This window comes from Vespa mandarinia, chromosome 7, assembly GCF_050613455.1.
Source record: "Vespa mandarinia isolate Hongniang chromosome 7, ASM5061345v1, whole genome shotgun sequence".
NCBI classification, from domain to species: Eukaryota; Metazoa; Arthropoda; class Insecta; order Hymenoptera; family Vespidae; genus Vespa; species Vespa mandarinia.
Genome location: NC_140816.1, coordinates 5,300,490 through 5,320,894, shown reverse-complemented (window position 1 = coordinate 5,320,894; position 20,405 = coordinate 5,300,490). Strand labels below are relative to the sequence as shown.

The following is a 20,405-nucleotide window of genomic DNA, read 5'->3' as shown; positions in this document are numbered from 1 at the left end:
TATCTCATAAAAAAAAAAATCAAATCTTTATCTTATCTTTTCTGACGATGATAATTATTTTTAATAAATCCATTAGTATAATAACACATTTATTTTATCAATATTTTTTTCTTCATTTCGTTCAGTAAATGATATATCAAGTTAGCATATAAATATTATAGTTGATAAAGTGATTCAAAAATCGGTAGTAGTATGATACGTAACGACCATATATCATATATGAAAAATGTAGTACGAGGAATGCAAACTTTTATTTTTAATCTTGAACTTTTAGAACATTATATCATGTGCACGATCTTATTTTATTATTGAATATAATTAAGCGTTATAATTCGAAAAAATCTGCAACCGAGTATTTTCATTTTGTAAGTGTTTCAAATATGATATGAATAATAATACAACGAAAATTTATTTGTATTTTATCTTATATTTATATAGACAGTATAGTAAAAAATGATCTCTCATTAATATATTCACATTATTCATATAGTAATGATTAAAACATAAGTCAAGTAATATAAAAAAAAAACAAAAAAAAAAACAAAAAAAAAACAAAAAAAAATTATGTAAAGATTTGTTATTAAGAAGAAAATTCATTAATATTTAATAAAAATCCTCTTCCGTTGTTTTCGCATCTGTTGTTTTATTTTTTATCTGTTCTTGACTGTTATACATCTCTGCCACTTGCTGTGCCGTTGTAGCATCTTCACAATTCTTATCATCACGTACACGTATAAATCGCGGAAACCGTACCGATATGCCTTTTTCTGAGTCGACCTAAAATGAAAAATAAAAATAGTAAAATAAGATTGTTATTAAAAGAAATTACAGCATTTGAAATATAAAAGAAAATTTTACGATTCCGATAGCGGCTCTATGAACAGGTGACAAAGAAAGATCTGCACATTTTATTTCCCAAACTTGAATAGGTTCGAACCAATGATCCGGTTCATGACTTGAATCGAAACGATAATACGACTTCGATTGTGATATCAAATGTTCTTTGAAAAATTGTGTATGCTTTTGAAGATCTTCTTCGCTAAATCCAGTTCCAATCTGTAAAATAAATTTATGTTTAATAATTCTTTGTACTTGATTAAATAATTTTTATTATATTACAAGCATACCTTACACAAACTCTGATATTCCTCATTTTCTTTATCATAGCAAGCCAAAAGAAAACCTCCATAAGTACCAGTTCTCTTTCCTTTCCCAATATATCCACCAATTACTACTAAATCTAACGTATCACCCATTCCATCTAAATAATCTTTCTTTAGTTTCAACCAATTTCGAGACCTTTTAGCAATTTCATACGTTGCTTCTTTTTCTAATGTTTTAACCATTAGACCTTCACAATTTCCTGAAAAAAAAAAAAAAATGCGTTAATTCTATTTCTAAATGCGTATATTAAGAAATTATCAGTATAAATTTTTTTAGAAATAATTTCAACCTTTTACGGATTCTTCCAAAAATTCTTGAACTTCTTCTATCTTTGAGGTATCTAAGTTCGTAGCAAATTTCCATTCTCCTTCTACTTCTATAAAATATTCTTTTAAAAGCTGACGACGTTCTAGAAATGGTTTTTGAACGAGAGATTCATTGTTTAAATATAATAAGTCGAACATAAATACACAAACTTGTACTTTGATATCTGCTTCATTAGCATCCTATAAAAATTGAAGTAATAAATATAGTATTTTATTATACGGTGTAAGTTATAATCGATTAAAAAATATTACTTTGCGTTTACGTGTACTCAACACTTGAAATGGAAGAATTTGTTTGTTTTCATTATCCCAAGCTACTGATTCACAATCAAGAATACAATTTTTGACGTTTTCCTTTCTTGTATTTTTGAAACGTGCAATTATATCAGGATACTTGGATGTATTATTTTCTTGATTTCTACTGTAAATACTAATTTCACCATTGTCCTTCATATGAATCTAGATATTTATTAAAATCAATTATTTCCATCTCTCTCTCCTTCTCTCTCTCTTTCTATATATACAATATTACATATTGAAAATAACAACCAACCTGTGCTCTTTCACCATCGTATTTCCATTCGCATGTGAACTTCAACCCTTCAAATCGTGTTAAAACTTCTTGGACTCCCTTTGTAGGATGAGCCAGCATAGGCTTGATAGGTACTCCTGGAGTAATTTTACATTTTTCTGGTAGAGATTGAACTCCTTCTTTTAATAACACTGGTATAATTAGATCATAATTAGGACATTCACTGAAATAAAAACATATTACTTTAATAGGTAACAAATAGAAATATTATTTATAGAAAGTATTAGAAATATTAAATAATAAGCATTAAGCGCGAATAATTAATTTAATAAAGAATTCTTTACCAATAAGTAGTTTTGATTACAAGAGCAATTTCATCATATTTCTGTTTGAAATTTTCACGTGACATATTTTTACTGACATCTAAAATTTCAAATGGATAATTTTGCTCAGGTGGTGTCTTAGTACATGCTAATGCCAATGCCTGAAATATAATATAAATTATTAATTTTTATAAAATGATCATTACAGTTAATACATTTTTATCATATATTTGTTTTTTACCTGCAAAAGAGATTGTTCTGCTAAACCCACTCGAAGCTTGCCAGCTAAAGATCTAATAAAGTATCTAGCTTCAGTGAAACGACATGCAACGAAAAGGGACTGAATTTTATTTAATTTCTTCGAAAGAGACTATAAAAAAAAAAAAAAAACGAAGAGACTATAGAAAAAAAACATTCGACATACAAATTCAATGCAAGTTATATATTCACTTACCGAATGACCTATCATTTGTGCAATTTCTTTTAAAGTAATATATACATGCGACACTGTAAGTGGCGCTGGTTGGAACATAGTTCTCTGATTTGAACGACTTCCTTCAGCCACAATCCCAATATCGCCAACATTTTGTACATCTGCTTTTAATTGTGCCAGTGTTCGACCAGTACACTGTGCTATTGCCTTCAAAAGATTCGTCTCTGCCACTCCCAAAATAATACCTAAAATAATAGCAACAATTACTATTTCAGTTTTTCCTTATTTTTGCAATTTTTATTAATATTTTGTTGTCTCAAATATTATACCTTCATATGCAGGTGCTAATTGATTCAAACATAAATATATACTTGGTAGTAAATCGTTTGGACTTAAAACTATGACAGAACGAAAGTAATTTGATAATATGTCAATAATTTTTAATCTGGCACTTGTCTCTTCTATCAATTCCAAAGTTCTAGTTAGTGCAATATATGGTACCCTAAAAAATAGGAAAAAATAGTTTTAATAACAATAATATTTCTATATCCATAATCTTATTTTATAAATATTTAAGATTAAGAAGTCAAATAATTGGCTTACATTTCATCTTTTTTCCAGCAAGCATCATTTATTGGATGATATTTAGTTGTATTTGGATTGTAAAAATCAACGGCAGATTTTTTGCTGTCCACCGTATTAGATTTTGGAGATTTATTTTCTTTAGGTGCTAATAAAATTGCAGTTAATTGTAATTGATATTACTTAATTAAATATATTATTGGTCTATGAGTTTTATCTTATAAAATTGTATATATATTTACCAAAGAAATTACGGTTCTTTTCATTAGTTTTTTTAGTAATTTTAGATTGTTTCGAAACTTCTCCTCCACTTTCTGAATCACTATCCAATTCAGTATCAGATTTTTTTTCAGAAATATTTTTTTCTTCTTCATGATCTCCTTCGTTTGAACTATCCAATGACTAATATTTATTCTTTGTAAGTAATGGAGCAATACGATTAAAATTTATTTAATGTAATGGTAATTTATATATCATATACTTACAGATTCTTGAGTTTCATTATTCTTAGGATTATCCAACTGAGACACTCCTAAAACTTTATTTTCTTCCTTCTCATTTTTCTGTACAGATTTTTTGGATTCTAGCGTAATAGTTGATTCCAACTCTGCACTCGAATCTAATTGCTGCTCTTTTACTTTTTTCGATTTTTTAATAGCTTTCTTGGGTGTATTAGATTTTTTATTCTTTTTCCTTTCTTGCGCTATTATAAATAATACAATAAAAAAATTATATTAAATGAAAGAAGATTATACTTTAATTATTTTTTACACATATATTTGATATTAAAATAATAATAATTTACTTGAATTACTTGCATCTTCTTGATTCTCATTTTTAGTTGTTGATTTAGAAGATCTATAAAAGTTAAACAAATCTGTTTCTTATATGATAAGCAAACATAAATTATAAACATATAAATGTATATGATATAAATGTAACTATTATCATATATTACAATTAACAAAAAATTACCTAGTTGAATTTTTGCCATTTGGACTGTCTTGTCGTTTTCGTTTTCCTTTTCCTCCAGAACTTAACTCCTTTTCATATTTGACACTAGTATTGATATACAAGCAATTAAAATTATTGTTTAGAATTGTTTTATGCACTTGACGTTCAAGTACAAAACGTGGAAATAATAAAACCGACAAAGGAAATGTCCTTGTATAAAATGTTATTAATTTTAACATGTTAATACATTTGCATTACCTTAAATTATCGTCACTGTTATCTGTATCTTTTTTTTGTACATTAGTTTTTGTAAAAAATGATCTGCAATAGAAAGTATGAAAAAAAATATTAATAAAACTGTTATTACAAATATCAAGTATTATTGTTAATTAATGATATTTATTTAAATTACGTTATGCTTCGTTGCATCATTTCCGCGCCTTATTTAATCAAAACAACATAAAACTAACATGGCGACGTGGAATCTCACTTCTTAAAACATCAACGCATATGAAATATTAAATGAAGATTAATTATATGTATTTATTCATATACAATAATAAATATTCTTCATTTATATATTTCTATTTGTAAATATTATTATTTAATTTTCCTCAATATCTTTTTTAGTACTTAGCAAAATATCAGATTATAAAATGATTGGACAGTTATGTAGAATACGCTTTTCTTATTGGATGATGTAAAACATGCCGAAACATTAAGGCTGTTCATTACTCCTAGTTTTATAATAAAAATTTCTTGATCGATTCAAAAAAAAATTATTTTAAAAATGAAGTGATAGACCTAAATATTCGTACCCAATAAATTTTATTATATTATTCAAAACATTTATAAAATTAAAAGACCAACAGGAGAGGTAAATAAATAAATGAGAAATATATCGTAAATAATTATTATTTCATTCTTTTTTGTTTTAATAAATAATTTCTGAGGGCAATTTGTTTATCTTTGAAAGAACGTTTCACTTTTCCTGTAAGCTTATGTTTGATCATTTGATAATTTTTGGTTTTTTTCTTTTCACGATTTGTTTTACTACACAATGGATTTTGACGACCATCTTTATAACCAAATTTTTCTCTATTTTCTTGAGATTTCTAAAAGAAAAAAGAATATTTTATATTTTTAGAAATATAAATTATATTATATTATGCGTACCTTTACAGTTTCTAATCGTGCTTCCTTATCATGTCTACGCTTTTTATGAATATTTTCAATATCACCGAGCTTGACTAATTCTCCCCGATTTTCATCAGCTGGATGTGGTCTTTTTACACCAAACTTAGCAGGCATTATTTGTTGTTTTACCAGTGCCATATCAATTCTTTTGAAATCTTCATCTGAGAGTAAACGCTCAACCGAAATTAAAGATGCCTGTGCTTTTTTTTCTGCAGTTAACTCCTCTTTCTTTTGTACTTTTGCTTTTGCTTTCCTCTCCTCTTTTTGCTTTCTTCTTCTTAACTTCTTATCTCTTTTCTTTTCTCTGATTTTTAAATGCGATTTATTTGCTTTTACACCTTCTTCAGATAATTCATGCTCTTTTTTATTTTCAATGTCAACATCTCTTTGTTTTTGTTGTTCTATATTTTCTTCATCTTTGATATTATTTTCATCATCTGTACTGTTATCATCCGAAGACATATCTGTTTCATCATCTGTAACCCAATCTTCTTTATTAATTCCGTCATTACTATCTTGTACATCAATCCATTGATCTTCATCCTATAGAGAAAAGAGCTTTCTTAAGATAATGTAATTTTAACTAATTATCATAATTAAAAATGCTATCAGATAAATTATAAATATGATTACACATTAATTTATATACCTCGCTATTTTCAGAATCAATTTCTAAAGTATCATTACAGTCATTATTAAGTAATACTTCGGCTCCTGGAACAAAATCATTAGCAGCTATTTCCCCATATTTTAATGTGTCTAAACTTATTGTAGCTTCAGTAGGACGGCCTCTATATTTTTTGTGTAGTAAACTTGGCATTGTTTGTTTATAAACAGTAATTAAAGAAGATGCTGCCATCATTACACTACGCTCTCGATAATGTTTGTATTGGGCCAAATCTTTTAAAAGATCTGCATTCATAACCAATGGACATCTTGAACATATTTCACGAACAGCATTTAACCTATTAAAAATGAATTTTATATTATAAGTCATGCCTATAAAAAAATTGTATATAAAAATATTAATAAATGACATACCCAATCGCTATAACATCTCCAGAATTTCTTTCGGTTACAAAATTATTCACTAAAGTTTTAAGAACAGGTTCCAATACATCTGGAGGTACTAATTCATGACTAGCTTGTGCTACAAATTGTAGCAATTTTGTTACTTCTGTAATTTATAATAATAATTAAAAGTATATATCTTCTTGTTGCATGAATTGTAATTTGTTCATTGCTTTTTTAATTGAAATAATTACCCCTTTGGTGAGGTTGCAAGAACCGTTGTAGATAAGGGTAAAAATTAAAAAGAAACAAATTATGCAATCCAATAAGTCTAGAGATAACATCTAAAGTCATTAATTTAATTTCAAATCTGTCATTATTTTTTTCTAATTGTTTAAATAATTTTTCTGCAAATCCTTGTGGGTCATGAATTAAATGTAATGCAGAAAAATTAAATTGTGGTGCTTTTACTTTCTTTTTTTTAGATTTCTGAAATATTCATGATGAAGTTAGAAATATATATTACATAAATAAAAAATTCATAAAAAAAATATATTACATATCTTTACTTACAACTAATAATTGTTTGGCCTTCTTCAACATTTTTTCACGCTTTTTTGTTTTCTTATTTACTTTATTAGCCATCATAACTTCTTTAATATTGGGTTCATCATCACTGTCACTGCTATCACTATCTTCCTTTTCATCATCATTACCCAAGAAAAATTTTAAACTAGCGACAACCACTTTTGTGATTTTTGAAAAGCAACCAGTAACTATAATATTTACTGTTTTGGCATCATTCCATACATTTTTCTTGTATAATTCTATCATAACATCAGCAGACATTTTTGCGGCTCTAGCATTAGTATCTTTTAACATTGTAAATATAAAATTTTGTAAAGCTGTGTTAACCTTGGCATTTTTATGTTTTGCATTAATATTCTTAATATCAGTAATAATATGTGTTTGAAGAAATTGTCTCAAAGCTTTATCTTGACATCTTAGAAGCTCAAAAAATAAGCTGAGAAGTGTTATTGGCTCTAACAAATATTTGTTGCGCATTAGGATTAATGCCTTACAAAATGTCTGGAGAAAATTTTTATAAAATATAATTAAGAATTTTTTATACGAATGTATGATTACAATAATAAATTAATACTTACCATTCGCATATCATTGTCTAAAACAGTATTATGTTTTTGTAGTGTATCTATGATCTCCTGAGGAAAAGTTTTTAACTCTTCTGGATAACAATGGGCAACCTAAATTAAAAGGAAAAAAATTAATAAACTATATAGATAGTTATAAATAATATACAACATATATAAATGTAAATATAAAAATACTTAATATTTCATGAATATTCATATTGAAAGCTTGTCATAACAAATTATTAGAAATATATGTATATGTATTTTAATGATATTTATTTATTATATATCGAATATAAAAAATTAATACAAAATTATGGATAACTATATTAATACATTAAATATAGGTACTCTATATGCTGCAAATACATTATAATATAAATTAAATAATAAAAACCATATATTGTGCATATACATTAAGAAACAATAGAAATATAGTAAGCAATGCAGTAATTGCTTACAAAATTATAAAAGTGATATTACTGTGTTATATAAGATCATATGGTAATCTTTATATATTTATAATGAATTAAATTTGTGGTGCCAATATGATTTGATATAGGTATTACTCAGGATTAAACAAATAATCTTTTATATTCATTCCTACTGTTTTTGCTATAATTGATACAAAATTATAATTTACACAACACTTCAATTTTGGTTCATCTAAATTATTATCGTCAATAGATGCTAATAATCCAAGTTGATACATTGTAGGAATTTGAGCAAGTAAAATAGCATTTACATCAACTTTTTCATCGAGAATAGTACAAAATATAGCAAGCAATCTAGATATAGGAAAATTACGTGGACCAGATTGTATATTTGTTGTTGTCTTTTTTCTAGATATTTTCTTTTTCTTTTTACTGCTTAATTTCATAAAAATAGCTTTATCTTCTTTAGGAGGATTGGATGATGCTAAATAAGCAGCTATCAAAATATATTTAGCATAAAACGGTAGTTCAAAACTTAATGCTAATTTTGCAGTAGATTCAATTTCTTTGGATACATGATTATGCTGTACAAAATCTTCTGTTGAAACTCTAAGATATATAACTTCTAAATTGGATATTAATGTAGTTGAAATGTTTCGCCATAATCCTGAGACATCATCTTCTTTTACTAATCCAGATTTTATTGGTTCTATATACTTATTAAAATTTATTTTGGCCATGTAACGAAGTTCATTAAGATCTCTACAAAATCTATAAAATACGGACAGAAAAAGGTTTAAGTAATTTTTATAAATAGTATCACTATAATCTTTTGGTTTGTATGACAACAAAATATCCAATACTTCTTCTCTAGTATATTGAGCACAATGAATTTTGATTGGTTCAAACAAGCCAATTTGTGTATAACACTTTTCCCATACCACATTGCTTACAAAAATTGTACAAACATTAATATTTGATAATTCTTTCAGTCTTAAAAATACTGGTAAGAGATAATTATCTATATCTCGCATGTACATACACTTATCAAGAACGATAACAATTGGACGTTTATCGTACTTTGAAATTAATTGAAGTTTTGTTATAAAAGTAACAATATTATCACACTTAGGGCTTCCAATATTAGCAGTAAGACTTGGGTTAGATATTGGATCTGGGATTAGATCATTTAAGATATATTCAAATATATGTTTGTTGTTTACGTGTTCAATGCAATTGACAATACTAAAATTATATCGTAAATATTTTAGTAAGTGCAAAATAACTAATGATTTTCCTGTAGCAACATGACCATATATAAAAATACTATGTGGCATTGGTTCATCTTGTATACCTATCAAAGAATATAATTGCTTTATAATTATTTCGCGACATTTTATTTTTGTATTGAGATTTTGTAAACAAGACTCCATTATTGAAATCATCAAATAGATTTTTAAATGTAAGAAATACTTGGAAAATCTTATTTATTATGCCTGAAAGAAAAATTATGAAAATATGTATGACATTATGAATATATTTTAAAATATTATGGATCATTCATATGATAAAAAAAAATGTAAGGTTAATATTTTTCTTAATTTAAAATTCAATTATTCACCTGAGTCATAAATATTATTAATTCATCGAGATTTTTATTAAACTTATTGGGAGCCAAATTGAATATATCCAAAGTAGCCTTATAATGGAGATATTGCTGAAGAAACTAAAAAAATAAATAAACATTAATTTTCCCATATATTTCAATTGAATAAAAGGAAAAACTACATTGTTGTAATCAATACTTTAAGGAAAACTTACTTCTTCCTTATACGATTCAGGATCACGCTTAATAAGATTTTGCAACTGTGGAATATTATCTGGAAGCTGATTATTATGTCGAACCATTTTTCTTCTTCATTTATAACAAAATTGACAGATGAAATAGAAAGTTTTCAACATGAAACTACACGTATTAAAACAATAAATAAAATACGTAATATTCGTAAAGTACGAATAACTTGATATATTATATTGTTATCTTTTGAAATTGTATACGAATAAACTTGTAATATTAAAGTCTATTAGTTTTATATCTAAAAAGTTTCAAATCATAATTCTAACCGAAAAATGATGCACGTGGACGTAACCATTTAACACAATCCCTATTCTCATGTACCGATTTTTTTTCTTTCGTAAAATGTATCTAGCAGTATGTAATACCAACAGAATATTTAAACAGTTGGTACAAATGGATATTATCTCTGAAATATTTTAAATACGTTCGAAGAAAAAAATTATTTATGAAATTACAGTAAATCTTTATATTACGTGCGATTTTTTTTGTTTATCTTTTTTTTTATAAGATATTATTGACATTGTAAAGATATATACACATTTAAACATTGAGGCATGCGCAGTGAAATACCTGCCATAATGCTTTTCTATAATACGGGGTTCACACACATCACCGAAAGGAGTCGTAATCGATCGGACTACGTGAACGACTCCATTTGGTGTAGCATCACTTGGTCGTTTGTATCATATTTTCTCTTGAAAATTGTGTGGTTCTGTGTTCCTTGAGCGAAAATGGTGAAGATGGAGCATGATGTAAGTACAAAATCATACGAACATTTTATTATTTATTCTTGTTTATTAACTTGATTTTATATACTTTCTTTATGACAAAATTATACGAAGCATTCGTCGTTTGCTTCTTTCTTTATCTATTTTAATAAAGTATATTAGAATGCATGATTTCTTTCTTGCATGATTTTGTTTGAAATTTCTTTGAAAGGACATTCATTTTTGTCGAATAATTCCAGTAATTAATTTATTTTCAGATATTTCATACTTTTCTTACTATTATGCAAATATATATACAAAATTTACATAACATCGATGTATATCCTTCAATGTATTTATAATACATTGACATAAATTTTTCATAAAAATTCATACCGACTATAATTCTCCATAATTATTATTCGAAATATAATTTCATTAAATTACTATAGTGCGAAGGGTATAACAGTATTTTTTTTTTTTTCCGAAGTGATAAATTATATTTGCTTTTACATAACGATAGACTTTTATACGATTCTTATTAATGGTAATGTTGTGTATTGTAAACATTAATTGTTTTTTGAAATGAAACATTTTTGGTATAAACTGATAAGTAAATTGTGAGTTTCTCCATTACAACTTTTATCCAAGTTTAGCGTGCCCACGCTGCGCCATTTTGAAAGCGTCTTTGAAACTATGTTTTTTCATTTATAGATTTTTTTTCTAGAATATAAAACTTACCAAAATATTATTGCGTTTGTCGTAAAAGAAGAAATTCTTTACAAATACTTCTTCGTCCATTCGTAATCCTAACCAAAAATATTATGTTTTCTTTTTATGTTAATGCTAATTTTTCGAAGATAAATGCAAAATGTACATTTCATACATATTAACCCTACTTAAACGTGATTAACATTATTTTAGGATGGTAAGAATGAACCTGAACATGTTCGGAAATTATTCATTGGGGGCCTAGATTATAGAACAACAGATGATTCTTTGAAAAAGCATTTCGAGCAATGGGGTGAAATCGTAGATGTAGTTGTTATGAAAGATCCTAAAACCAAACGCTCCAGGGGGTTTGGTTTTATTACTTATTCACGTGCTCATATGGTAGACGATGCTCAAAATGCAAGGTACGTATTATATTTCGTAATATAAGTTCAATAGTTTTAATATTTATAGTTTTATGTAATTACTTAGTTATAATATTTTATAGACCACATAGAGTTGATGGTCGTGTAGTAGAACCTAAAAGAGCTGTACCAAGACAGGAAATTGGTACACCTAAAGCTGTAACAGTAAAGAAATTATTTGTCGGTGCTTTAAAGGATGATCACGAAGAAGAGGATCTTAGACAGTATTTTCAAAGTTATGGAAGTATAAATTCAATTAGCATTGTTACAGACAAAGAAACAGGGAAAAAACGTGGATTTGGTTTTGTTGAGTTTGATGATTATGATCCTGTTGATAAAATTTGCCTTCAGCGTAATCATCAGATACGTGGAAAACAAGTTGATGTCAAAAAGGTAAATATAAACTGTTTAATATATGAAATAAATTAAATATATGAACTGATATTTTTTATTATATATGATTTTAATTCTCTTTTTCTCTCTTTTTCTATTTCTATTTTGTAAAATTATATTTTATTATATAAATTTTCTGATAGGCTTTGAGTAGAGCAGAAATGGCATCTGCTAGTGGTGGAGATGGTGGTGGTGGTGGTGGAAGCAGAGGAGGACAAGGTGTTGGAAGAGGACCACGTGGTGGAAATCAGGGTGGAGGTAATTGGGGAGGCCGAGGAAGTGGTGGAGGTGGTGGAGATTGGAATAATGGTGGTAATCAAGGTGGTTATGGTGGAGGTAATCAAGGAGGTTGGGGAGGTAACGGCCCATGGGAAAACCAGAATCAAGGTAAAGGTTCGCAGAAAAAAAAATTATTTTATTACACTGTTATAAAACTTTATTTCATATTTTGTATTAGATGTTAAAACTTGTATGTAAGTTGAATTCAAGTTATATAATTATGAACAAAAAGTTTTGAACTATAAGGCAAAGCAATAATTAAATGATGTTATTTCTAATTTAGAATTTACTTTTTAAGGTGGAGGATGGGGTGGTCAAGGTGGTCAAGGTGGTTACAACAGTGGTGGAAATTGGAGTAATGATAATTTTGGAGGAGGATATCAACAAGGCTATGGTGGTGGACCAGTGCGAAATAATTTCAACTCTGGAGGCAGACCAGCACCCTACGGTATTAATATGGGTCCTAGTGGCCGACAGTCTGGAGACTCGAGATGGCTACCGCCCTTTGGTGGACAAGGTTGCTTCCCTCCTTCTCAAACGCCAACGCGTCTGCCACGCATCTTGAGTAACTGAGCGCTCTTGATATCTCAGACTTAGTATAATCATCTCATAATGTAAAATTTGTATACACATATCTGTTATACAGATTATGTATTTGATATGATAATAAGACTTAAGTTACACAAGTTGCGTCGGCATAAACATCGAAATTTATGATTGATTTTAATTACAAATAATTTTATATCGTACTATTAAGAATCCACTTCTCTTGTACTGGATTGTGTGGATATAATTTTATAAACATTGGATAGCATGGTGGGACTTATGCTAACTATATTGCCAAATAAGTACTAACATTTGTTAAACATTTCTGTTTATACATCTCCAGTTTGTCAAAATTTACTAGTTTGATCATATTAATATATTTAATAGAAAAGACATTAGGCGCGATGTTGCAGTGAGAAGGAGCGCCTTTGTCCACTCTCTCTCTGCTATCCTAGGATATTCATTTAATCAATACTCCCAAAGTACGAGTATTGATTTTCTAAAGAAAAGATAAAAAAAAAAAGAAAAAGAAAAAACAGTAGCTTTTTCCAGAAACATTCACCTTGACTAAAATTAACAATCCATAATGATTATATAATTACAAAAACATTTGAAACTTTTTGGATCACGTTTGTTAGTTCTATTCTATGTATTGTATAATTTTACTAATATTTTTATTTTATTATGTTTACAGGTCCTATGGGTGGAGGTAATTCGGGAGGTGGTGGAGGTTATGGAAATCAAGGAGGCTATGGTGGCAATTCTCTTGGCGGTGGAAATATGGGTGGCGGCGGAGGCGGAGGCGGTGGTAGAAGATACTAAAATTTCTGTCACACAACTAGCTCTCTCATTCATTCTCCCTCACATGGTAAGCATAATTATTCATTTTGGTAACCTTTTTTCTTAAATCGTTTTATTTTTTCTTTTCTGAAAACTGTTACCTGTAGTGCAGGTAAACTCCTTGCTTCTTCTGAATAAACCATATCCATATCGATGTGTACTTCATCTCTATTTAGATATATTTAAGGTGTCTTATATTTCGTTTAATCATTAAAAATATTTAGAAAATTTTGAAATATCTTTGATTGAAATAAAATGAAACAAAGTGCAGTATGTAGAAATTATCAGAAGGGTTAACGGTCATGCACAAATGTAATATATTGATATTATTATGAATATGTAGGATGTAAGGTATTGAAAGGCACGATGGAAGACAGTTTATCAGATTTAAGTAGCATATAGTTTCCATTTTAATATTTTAATTTAGGACAAGTCGATTAACTAGAGCAGGTATTCAGTAAAAATATTTATTTTAGTTGTCAAATTTAATTTCACTTTAATTCAAAAATTCATGAAGCTGTATTTAATAAAATTAATCAGAACAATTATTTAATTAAATTTCGTTGCTACTATTTAAATTTAATAAGAAATTTATAAAATTGGCTATCTCCATGCAAAATATATGTACTACTATATAAATCCACTTCTTTCAGAAAATACATTGGATATATGAACTTTTAATTTCATGCTTCTATTTTATTGTTTTCTATATTTTGATTTTATATCATTTCTTTTTTTATAATTATTGTATAATATAAGTTGTCTCTTCTTAATTCCCATTATTTATTTTCGTGCAGTGTATAGATATTTGGTTGCATTTTTTAAGTATGTACTTTTTCTGTTATGATCATGAAGTTTCAATGCATATAAATTAAAAGAAGTGTTTTGTTCCCTTTCACATAACACTTTAGCGCAAAACTTATAGACCTTTACAATTTCTGGGACTTTTCAGTCATTGCAACTAACAGATTTATGACTTTTAAACCTCAGGTGAACCTACTACTTGTCTTCTAGTCGCCAGTACTTCTGTACTGTTTAGTAGTGGAGCAGGCAGGGCTATAAGGCTAGAGACAAGACCAGGCAGGACAATCAGGATACAGGACAGAGAAGCATCATCTGTTAGCTCGCAGTGAGGGAGGCTTATGCCTGTATTTGTTTCGGTATCTAGCACCTACCACATCCCCTACACATTCAACTCATCATGTGAAATTATTGCATCATATTTCTTAGGCAGTGTCAGCACATGTTGACTGGCACATATAATACTTATTAGAAGAGGCAATGATTATTTGTTTAATCACAATTACCACCCATAAAAGACTCGTGTATTGGAATAGTTAAGAACTGAATCTTTTTCTGATTGACGGTATATTTATACCATGCAACCTGATAATTGCATATTACTTTGTTACATTCATTTCTACGGTGTATTAGATAATGATTGTGTAGGACAACATTGTGGATATTGAAAAGCTCAACTGACCCTCGTAACGAAAAAAATAGTTTATTAACAAATCATAGGTTTTACTATTTTGATCGTACGTTTTGGGTAAAAAAAAAAAATGCAATTTTTATTATTTAGGTAGAAATTCTTAATGCAAGAGAAAATATACGAAAGAATATCGATAAAGTTTAAATAGCAGTTAAAGTAGGCAATTAAGAAAAAGCATAGCGTCAGTCAGCATTTCATAGGTTACTTAGATTAACCAATTATTGATTAAGTTGTAATGTTTTAAGAGCTAGCTAATAAAACTGACCAGAACCTTTTCCACGTCACTCTTTAATTTATGAAACAACGAAAAATCGATCAGCAGCATAGGTTAAGTCAGAGGTACAAAAATTATAGCTGTGAGGATTGCAGAGAACAGGGAAGTATAGAAAAATGAAGACAGATAGTATACCGACGGAAAGATTTAAATATCATGTATGATAGAAAAGATTGTTGTACTTTTGTCAACTGCGTAGAAAATGAAGGCACCAATGAGTGTTTTATATTTATGTGTAAAGACAGTATTAAATAATTTGTATATACGAAAAAACCTATTATCAATTTTGTTTAATTTTAATAATGCGTAATTAAGATTCATATGGATTTATAGCTGAAGGGATACGTTATACTTTTGTTCGTGAAAGTAGTTATTATGACGTGACTAATACAGAATTATGATATATTGAAAAAATAATATGTAGAATTTATATTGATATTAAAAAAATGGTAGGAAAAATATTTTTATAGTTTCATATAGGTTGACAATTTAGATAATTCTTTCATTTTTAAGACAATATGCCCTTATTTTGATTAAAATAGGAATTTTATTCCATATTTCCATACTTACCAGAAAAGAAATAGTAAGAAGTGGTTAGTATTATATCATATTAATTATGTATATTACTCTTATCCAAATTGAAAACCTATTTTTATAAATTGAGGATATTCAGGAGATATAATATAGATTTTATTTCAATATTTTCCGTATCCCTCTCAAGTAAATCCACGATCAAGATTGAGAATTAAAATCAGTGTTGTACCAAATAAATATAATCAATATACATGATGCTTTTATACACAGAAATTTAGGTTAATAATATATATATATATATATCATTAGTTATTTCACAATTTAGAAAATAATACCCAATAATTATTATCCAAACCTTTTTTTTTTTTTAACTAATATATCATCTGTTTTATTTTATATTTTTAAGTATCATTGAGATAGAAAATTATTCCAAAATTATTAATTGATTAGTCTTTCATGTAGTCTAATTATATATTCAAGTATTAGATAAACGTTTATTATAGTCGTAGATTATCCCAATAATTTAATTAACTGTGCAACACTGATTATGATATTAGTATGTGTGTTATAGTGTAGTTCAGTGTTAAAAATGCAGCTTATTAAAAGTTTTGTACTTTAATTTGGAATCAATGCTAAAGTTTAGCAATGTCTACTAGTCTATAAATTTATTTACCTGCCTTACAGTCACTTTTATAGTGATCAGGTTTTGCTGTCATGTATCATTATTAATGGTAAGTGGAATGTGACTGTTAGGTAAAGTTGTACTATACAGGAAAACTGTGTTGTCAGATTTGATAGGTAGTGTGTCGTATAGTATCCACATAAAATTCATGAAAGTAAAGAGTAGTAAACATAGCTAGACTTTTTTGATGAATCTTTAGTGTGGCTGATTAGAAGCATGAATACAATGAAGAAACTAAAAAACAGGCAGGTAGCTGAACTAAAGGATTCTGACCTCTGCAGCAGACTAGACCTTGCTAGGATATTTGCTAGCCTCTGTAGTGCAACCACAGGTAGGAATTCAAGAATCATCTGTTTAGATATATATATATATATATATATATATATATATATATATATATATATATATACATACATATATATATATATATACATAGGGAATTGAAAGGTAAATTGTGTATGCATGATATTTATAATGTTTAGTGGTACTCTAATCGAAAATTCATTTGTTTTTCTTTTTCTTTTGTGGAAATAGAAATTATGGTTGTTTTGTGGATACAGTTAGGATTGATATTAAAGAATATTATTTCTATTCACTGCACATGATAATGTTTTTCTTTATTTTCAAGCAATGAACTTTTAAGTATTAATCGGTTGTAATACAAATTGTAAAAAAAATGATAGCTAGTTTTCTAAAGACACAAATGCTATTCTTATTACCCTTATTAACGTGTACTGCAAATAAATTAATTATTGACTCTAAAAATTTTTATAATTTTAAGTTTTCGAACATGTTCAATAGCATTTCATAACAGGATATTTTATCCTATATAAGAAATATATTTATGTTAAATTAAGTATAAAAGAAAATCATTTTAAGTTAAAAAATGTACGAGATCGTGTATATGCACTCGCATTATTTAAATATCGATGAAGTAAAATAAACGTGATAAGTACTTTATTTTTATCATGTTCGCAAAGTCTATTTAGTGGTTTTTTTTAAATTGCTTATCTATATATTTAAAAAAAAAACTTAAATTTTCGTGCTTAATATTACATTAAGTTGGACAACACATTGATAAAATAGATAAAAATGATCATGAAGATTTTGCGGACAATATAAAGTACCATAAACTGATTATATTTATTATGCATATTTATATTTGTCTCCTTTCAGGGTATTCAACATGACAGGCATGGCCTTTTTTCTTTTTCTTCTCTTTTGTCCTTTTTTTTTACATATTCACTATATTTCTCTTGTTAATAATTAACATGTCACTCATTTATATGCGAGGTTTTAATAAAATACCTTTCATAAAAATTTTTTTGACATGCAGAGTATTTACTACAATATTTGAAAGGTGTTTTACGAATATCCTCATACTATTGCATTAATATTTTTATATATTGTGTAAGTTTAACTTGAAAGTAAGTTTTGCAACCACGCAAATGCTAAATTTATAGCTCGATGCTGTATTATGTTCGCACAATAACAAATTTTTGTTTCATTTTATCTAAATACTTTGATGTCATACAGTTTGAAGATCTCAATAACTCTGAAGATTAATTCAATTAATTGAAAAACAAATGAAAGGTTTACAATTTATTCTTTTTCTTTTTTTTACATTATACACTACTTATATTAATCTCTTAATCACTATCGCAAGTAGAATTGTAGTAAGTTTGTTTAATCAAAGTAATTACGATTAATACACAATGAAAAATACATCAAAGAAAAAAAAATAAATTGGTATAATATGTTCAGTACTGTGATATATCGGTGTATGTATAGAAAAGTATGAAAGAAAGTAATTTTCATCTTATCTTCGCTACTTTATTTTGCTTTCCTTGTATTAATTGCTGTCTTTCGTTTTCATTAATTTCTGGTTTACCATTGGACTGGTACTCCAAGACCGCATCGTGCCTCTTTCCGCTACTCCCCAGAGTCAACCGTCGTTGGAGGTAAGTTAAAGTAAGTTGTAATTAATTATTAATCAATTAATTAGTTAATTTTAAGCAATATAGATAATAATAACATTTTCCAAGTTGCGCGAAAGTTTAATCTGTTTTATGGTACTAGTTTTTAATACTTATACAGATTGTACATATTGAAATAACAATTAAATATATAAACTATTTTTCTAATTTATATATATATATTTTTGATGAAAATATTTCGTAGTTAAATTTTGACATACGTAATTTAATTAGATTTTTTTTCTTTATCTATAACTCCATAAAGCAGATTTTTTTTACTAACATTTATTCTTAATCTTGACTATTTAATATTTATCATGCATTAATTTAATGCAATAAATCTCGTATAAAAAAAAAAAATTATACGTGTCTCTTTCATGAGATTAAATAAAGTTTCTTTCAGTCTCCTTTGTGTGTTTATTTATCGAAACCTGAAGACATTATAATCTATAAGTTATGCCTTGTACACGATAAAAAATAATAAAAATTTTCTAAAACAATGAAATCGGTGGTTCATACACAGACAATGTCGACAAAAATATATAGTACTTTCAGTACAAGCATAGACATACGACAAAAATGTATTCTGATCCTATCTTTAATCCTTCAGAATTGTCTACATCTAAACGATTATTTTTATCAAATATTATTATCTTATGGTTTGATAGAAAATTGGTTTTATAATAAATAATGAATTTATTGAAATTTTTTATACATTCTCTTTTGTCATTAATTTTTCTAAACAAATCGAAATTCTTTGTAACTTTTTGGATAACGAATGACAATTGGATTACAAAATAGAAATAATTTCTATAATAAAGAAATGTGTGTTCGTTTGTAGATATAAAAGATACATATACTTTTATTTTACGATTGTAAACAAAAAATTAGCCATGACTCACGCACACGCACGCATACCAACTTAAAAATATATATACAACAATAAATATATTATAAATAAATCGATAATTGGTGATATATTTAATAAAAAAAAATGGTAAAGAAAAAAAGAATTTTCTATAATTAACTTAACAACGAAGTATTTTCTTTCGAGGGTCGTATTCTTTGGTTCGAAGAATGATTGAATTTATCGATTAATATACGTTCCTCGGACATTATACATATTACAAATATTTCATACACGATAATACAATTGATATAGTTATACACGCGATCGATTATTAACCATTGTTAAATGGAATATCGACGAGAATATAATAGAGAAATCTGAATAAACGTTTTATCAGTGTGAGATTTACTATCTCGTGCATAAATTGTCCTCGATTATAGCAATACTGTATATTAGACCTTTCTATACTAAACGAAGATCGATCTTTTATTTAAATCGGTGATGTGACGGTAGACGGATTATCAGACATTTCGCTTCCACTACTGCTGCTGCATTGGGGTTGGTCTATCGAAGAACTTATGGCAGTAACGTGTGTGGATACACACGAGTGTGCAGCGGACGATCCAAAAGCGTCTTTATAAAGACACAGTCTGCAGAAATTACCGCTTCCATAAATGGGCAAGTTTACGAAGCCGCTGGAAACGGCGAAGTTTCTGAAAGAAAATTCA

General features: G+C 27.4%; 5 protein-coding genes across 9 annotated transcripts in view; 1 reads left to right on the top strand and 4 right to left on the bottom strand.

Moving 5' to 3' along the window:
* Positions 1-426: 426 nt before the first annotated feature.
* Positions 427-4,840, bottom strand: DNAlig1 (DNA ligase 1). 2 transcript variants are annotated; one of them, XM_035864053.2, is made up of 17 exons: positions 4,727-4,840; positions 4,573-4,635; positions 4,336-4,419; positions 4,166-4,218; positions 3,846-4,063; positions 3,603-3,762; positions 3,382-3,508; positions 3,108-3,280; positions 2,800-3,023; positions 2,587-2,715; positions 2,367-2,506; positions 2,044-2,245; positions 1,743-1,949; positions 1,454-1,670; positions 1,128-1,363; positions 859-1,056; positions 429-777 (listed from the first exon to the last, which is right to left on the bottom strand). In XM_035864053.2, exons 1-17 carry the CDS (start codon positions 4,744-4,746, stop codon positions 604-606), a joined length of 2,625 nt encoding a protein of 874 aa, XP_035719946.2. In that variant the 5' UTR covers positions 4,747-4,840; the 3' UTR covers positions 429-603. The 2 variants fall into 2 exon arrangements, with proteins under 2 accessions (XP_085514602.1, XP_035719946.2); XM_085658476.1 differs by lacking the exons at positions 4,573-4,635; positions 4,727-4,840 and having other exon boundaries at positions 427-777; positions 4,336-4,553.
* Positions 4,841-5,211: 371 nt separating this feature from the next.
* Positions 5,212-10,419, bottom strand: Mys45A (SDA1 domain containing protein Mys45A). The gene is made up of 9 exons (XM_035864054.2): positions 9,932-10,419; positions 9,732-9,836; positions 7,689-7,787; positions 7,096-7,611; positions 6,777-7,011; positions 6,553-6,688; positions 6,161-6,476; positions 5,491-6,054; positions 5,212-5,429 (listed from the first exon to the last, which is right to left on the bottom strand). The coding sequence occupies exons 1-9, from the start codon at positions 10,016-10,018 to the stop codon at positions 5,229-5,231; spliced, it is 2,259 nt and encodes a 752-aa protein (XP_035719947.2). The 5' UTR covers positions 10,019-10,419; the 3' UTR covers positions 5,212-5,228.
* Orc5 (origin recognition complex subunit 5) lies at positions 8,066-9,966 on the bottom strand. Its single transcript, XM_085658477.1, has 3 exons — positions 9,932-9,966; positions 9,732-9,836; positions 8,066-9,606 (listed from the first exon to the last, which is right to left on the bottom strand). Exon 3 carries the CDS (start codon positions 9,553-9,555, stop codon positions 8,242-8,244), a length of 1,314 nt encoding a protein of 437 aa, XP_085514603.1. The 5' UTR covers positions 9,556-9,606; positions 9,732-9,836; positions 9,932-9,966; the 3' UTR covers positions 8,066-8,241.
* Positions 10,420-10,559: 140 nt separating the features above from the next.
* Positions 10,560-18,922, top strand: Hrb87F (Heterogeneous nuclear ribonucleoprotein at 87F). Of its 4 annotated transcripts, none has more exons than XM_035864059.2 (7): positions 10,560-10,720; positions 11,600-11,811; positions 11,895-12,204; positions 12,348-12,597; positions 12,782-13,000; positions 13,724-13,897; positions 18,763-18,922. In XM_035864059.2, exons 1-6 carry the CDS (start codon positions 10,700-10,702, stop codon positions 13,849-13,851), a joined length of 1,140 nt encoding a protein of 379 aa, XP_035719952.1. In that variant the 5' UTR covers positions 10,560-10,699; the 3' UTR covers positions 13,852-13,897; positions 18,763-18,922. The 4 variants fall into 4 exon arrangements, with proteins under 4 accessions (XP_035719952.1, XP_035719953.1, XP_035719954.1 ...); XM_035864060.2 differs by lacking the exon at positions 18,763-18,922 and adding an exon at positions 14,860-16,419 and having other exon boundaries at positions 12,348-12,591; XM_035864061.2 differs by lacking the exon at positions 18,763-18,922 and adding an exon at positions 14,860-16,419 and having other exon boundaries at positions 12,782-12,931.
* A 1,190-nt stretch (positions 18,923-20,112) lies between these two features.
* Positions 20,113-20,405, bottom strand: part of LOC118440685 (homeobox protein rough) — a 40,979-nt gene continuing 40,686 nt past the window's right edge. Inside the window, exon 6 of the mRNA XM_085658162.1 lies at positions 20,113-20,390. Within this exon, the coding sequence (XP_085514288.1) occupies positions 20,168-20,390 (223 nt within the window). The 3' untranslated portion in view covers positions 20,113-20,167. The remainder of the gene's footprint in view (positions 20,391-20,405) is intronic.

Coding starts and splice junctions, on each gene's coding strand:
- Mys45A (XM_035864054.2), bottom strand. CDS start 10,018: ATGGTTCGACATAATAATCAGCTTCCAGATAATATTCCACAGTTGCAA. Junction 7,012..7,095: donor AGGCCAAACAATTATTAGTT/GTAAGTAAAGAT, acceptor TGAATATTTCAG/AAATCTAAAAAAAAGAAAGT. Junction 6,055..6,160: donor TTGATTCTGAAAATAGCGAG/GTATATAAATTA, acceptor TTTTCTCTATAG/GATGAAGATCAATGGATTGA.
- DNAlig1 (XM_085658476.1), bottom strand. CDS start 4,553: ATGTTAAAATTAATAACATTTTATACAAGGACATTTCCTTTGTCGGTT. Junction 3,763..3,845: donor ATAATGAAACTCAAGAATCT/GTAAGTATATGA, acceptor AATAAATATTAG/TCATTGGATAGTTCAAACGA. Junction 1,671..1,742: donor TGAGTACACGTAAACGCAAA/GTAATATTTTTT, acceptor CAATTTTTATAG/GATGCTAATGAAGCAGATAT.
- Hrb87F (XM_035864059.2), top strand. CDS start 10,700: ATGGTGAAGATGGAGCATGAT. Junction 11,812..11,894: donor GACGATGCTCAAAATGCAAG/GTACGTATTATA, acceptor AATATTTTATAG/ACCACATAGAGTTGATGGTC. Junction 13,001..13,723: donor ACCGCCCTTTGGTGGACAAG/GTTGCTTCCCTC, acceptor TTATGTTTACAG/GTCCTATGGGTGGAGGTAAT.
- Orc5 (XM_085658477.1), bottom strand. CDS start 9,555: ATGATTTCAATAATGGAGTCTTGTTTACAAAATCTCAATACAAAAATA.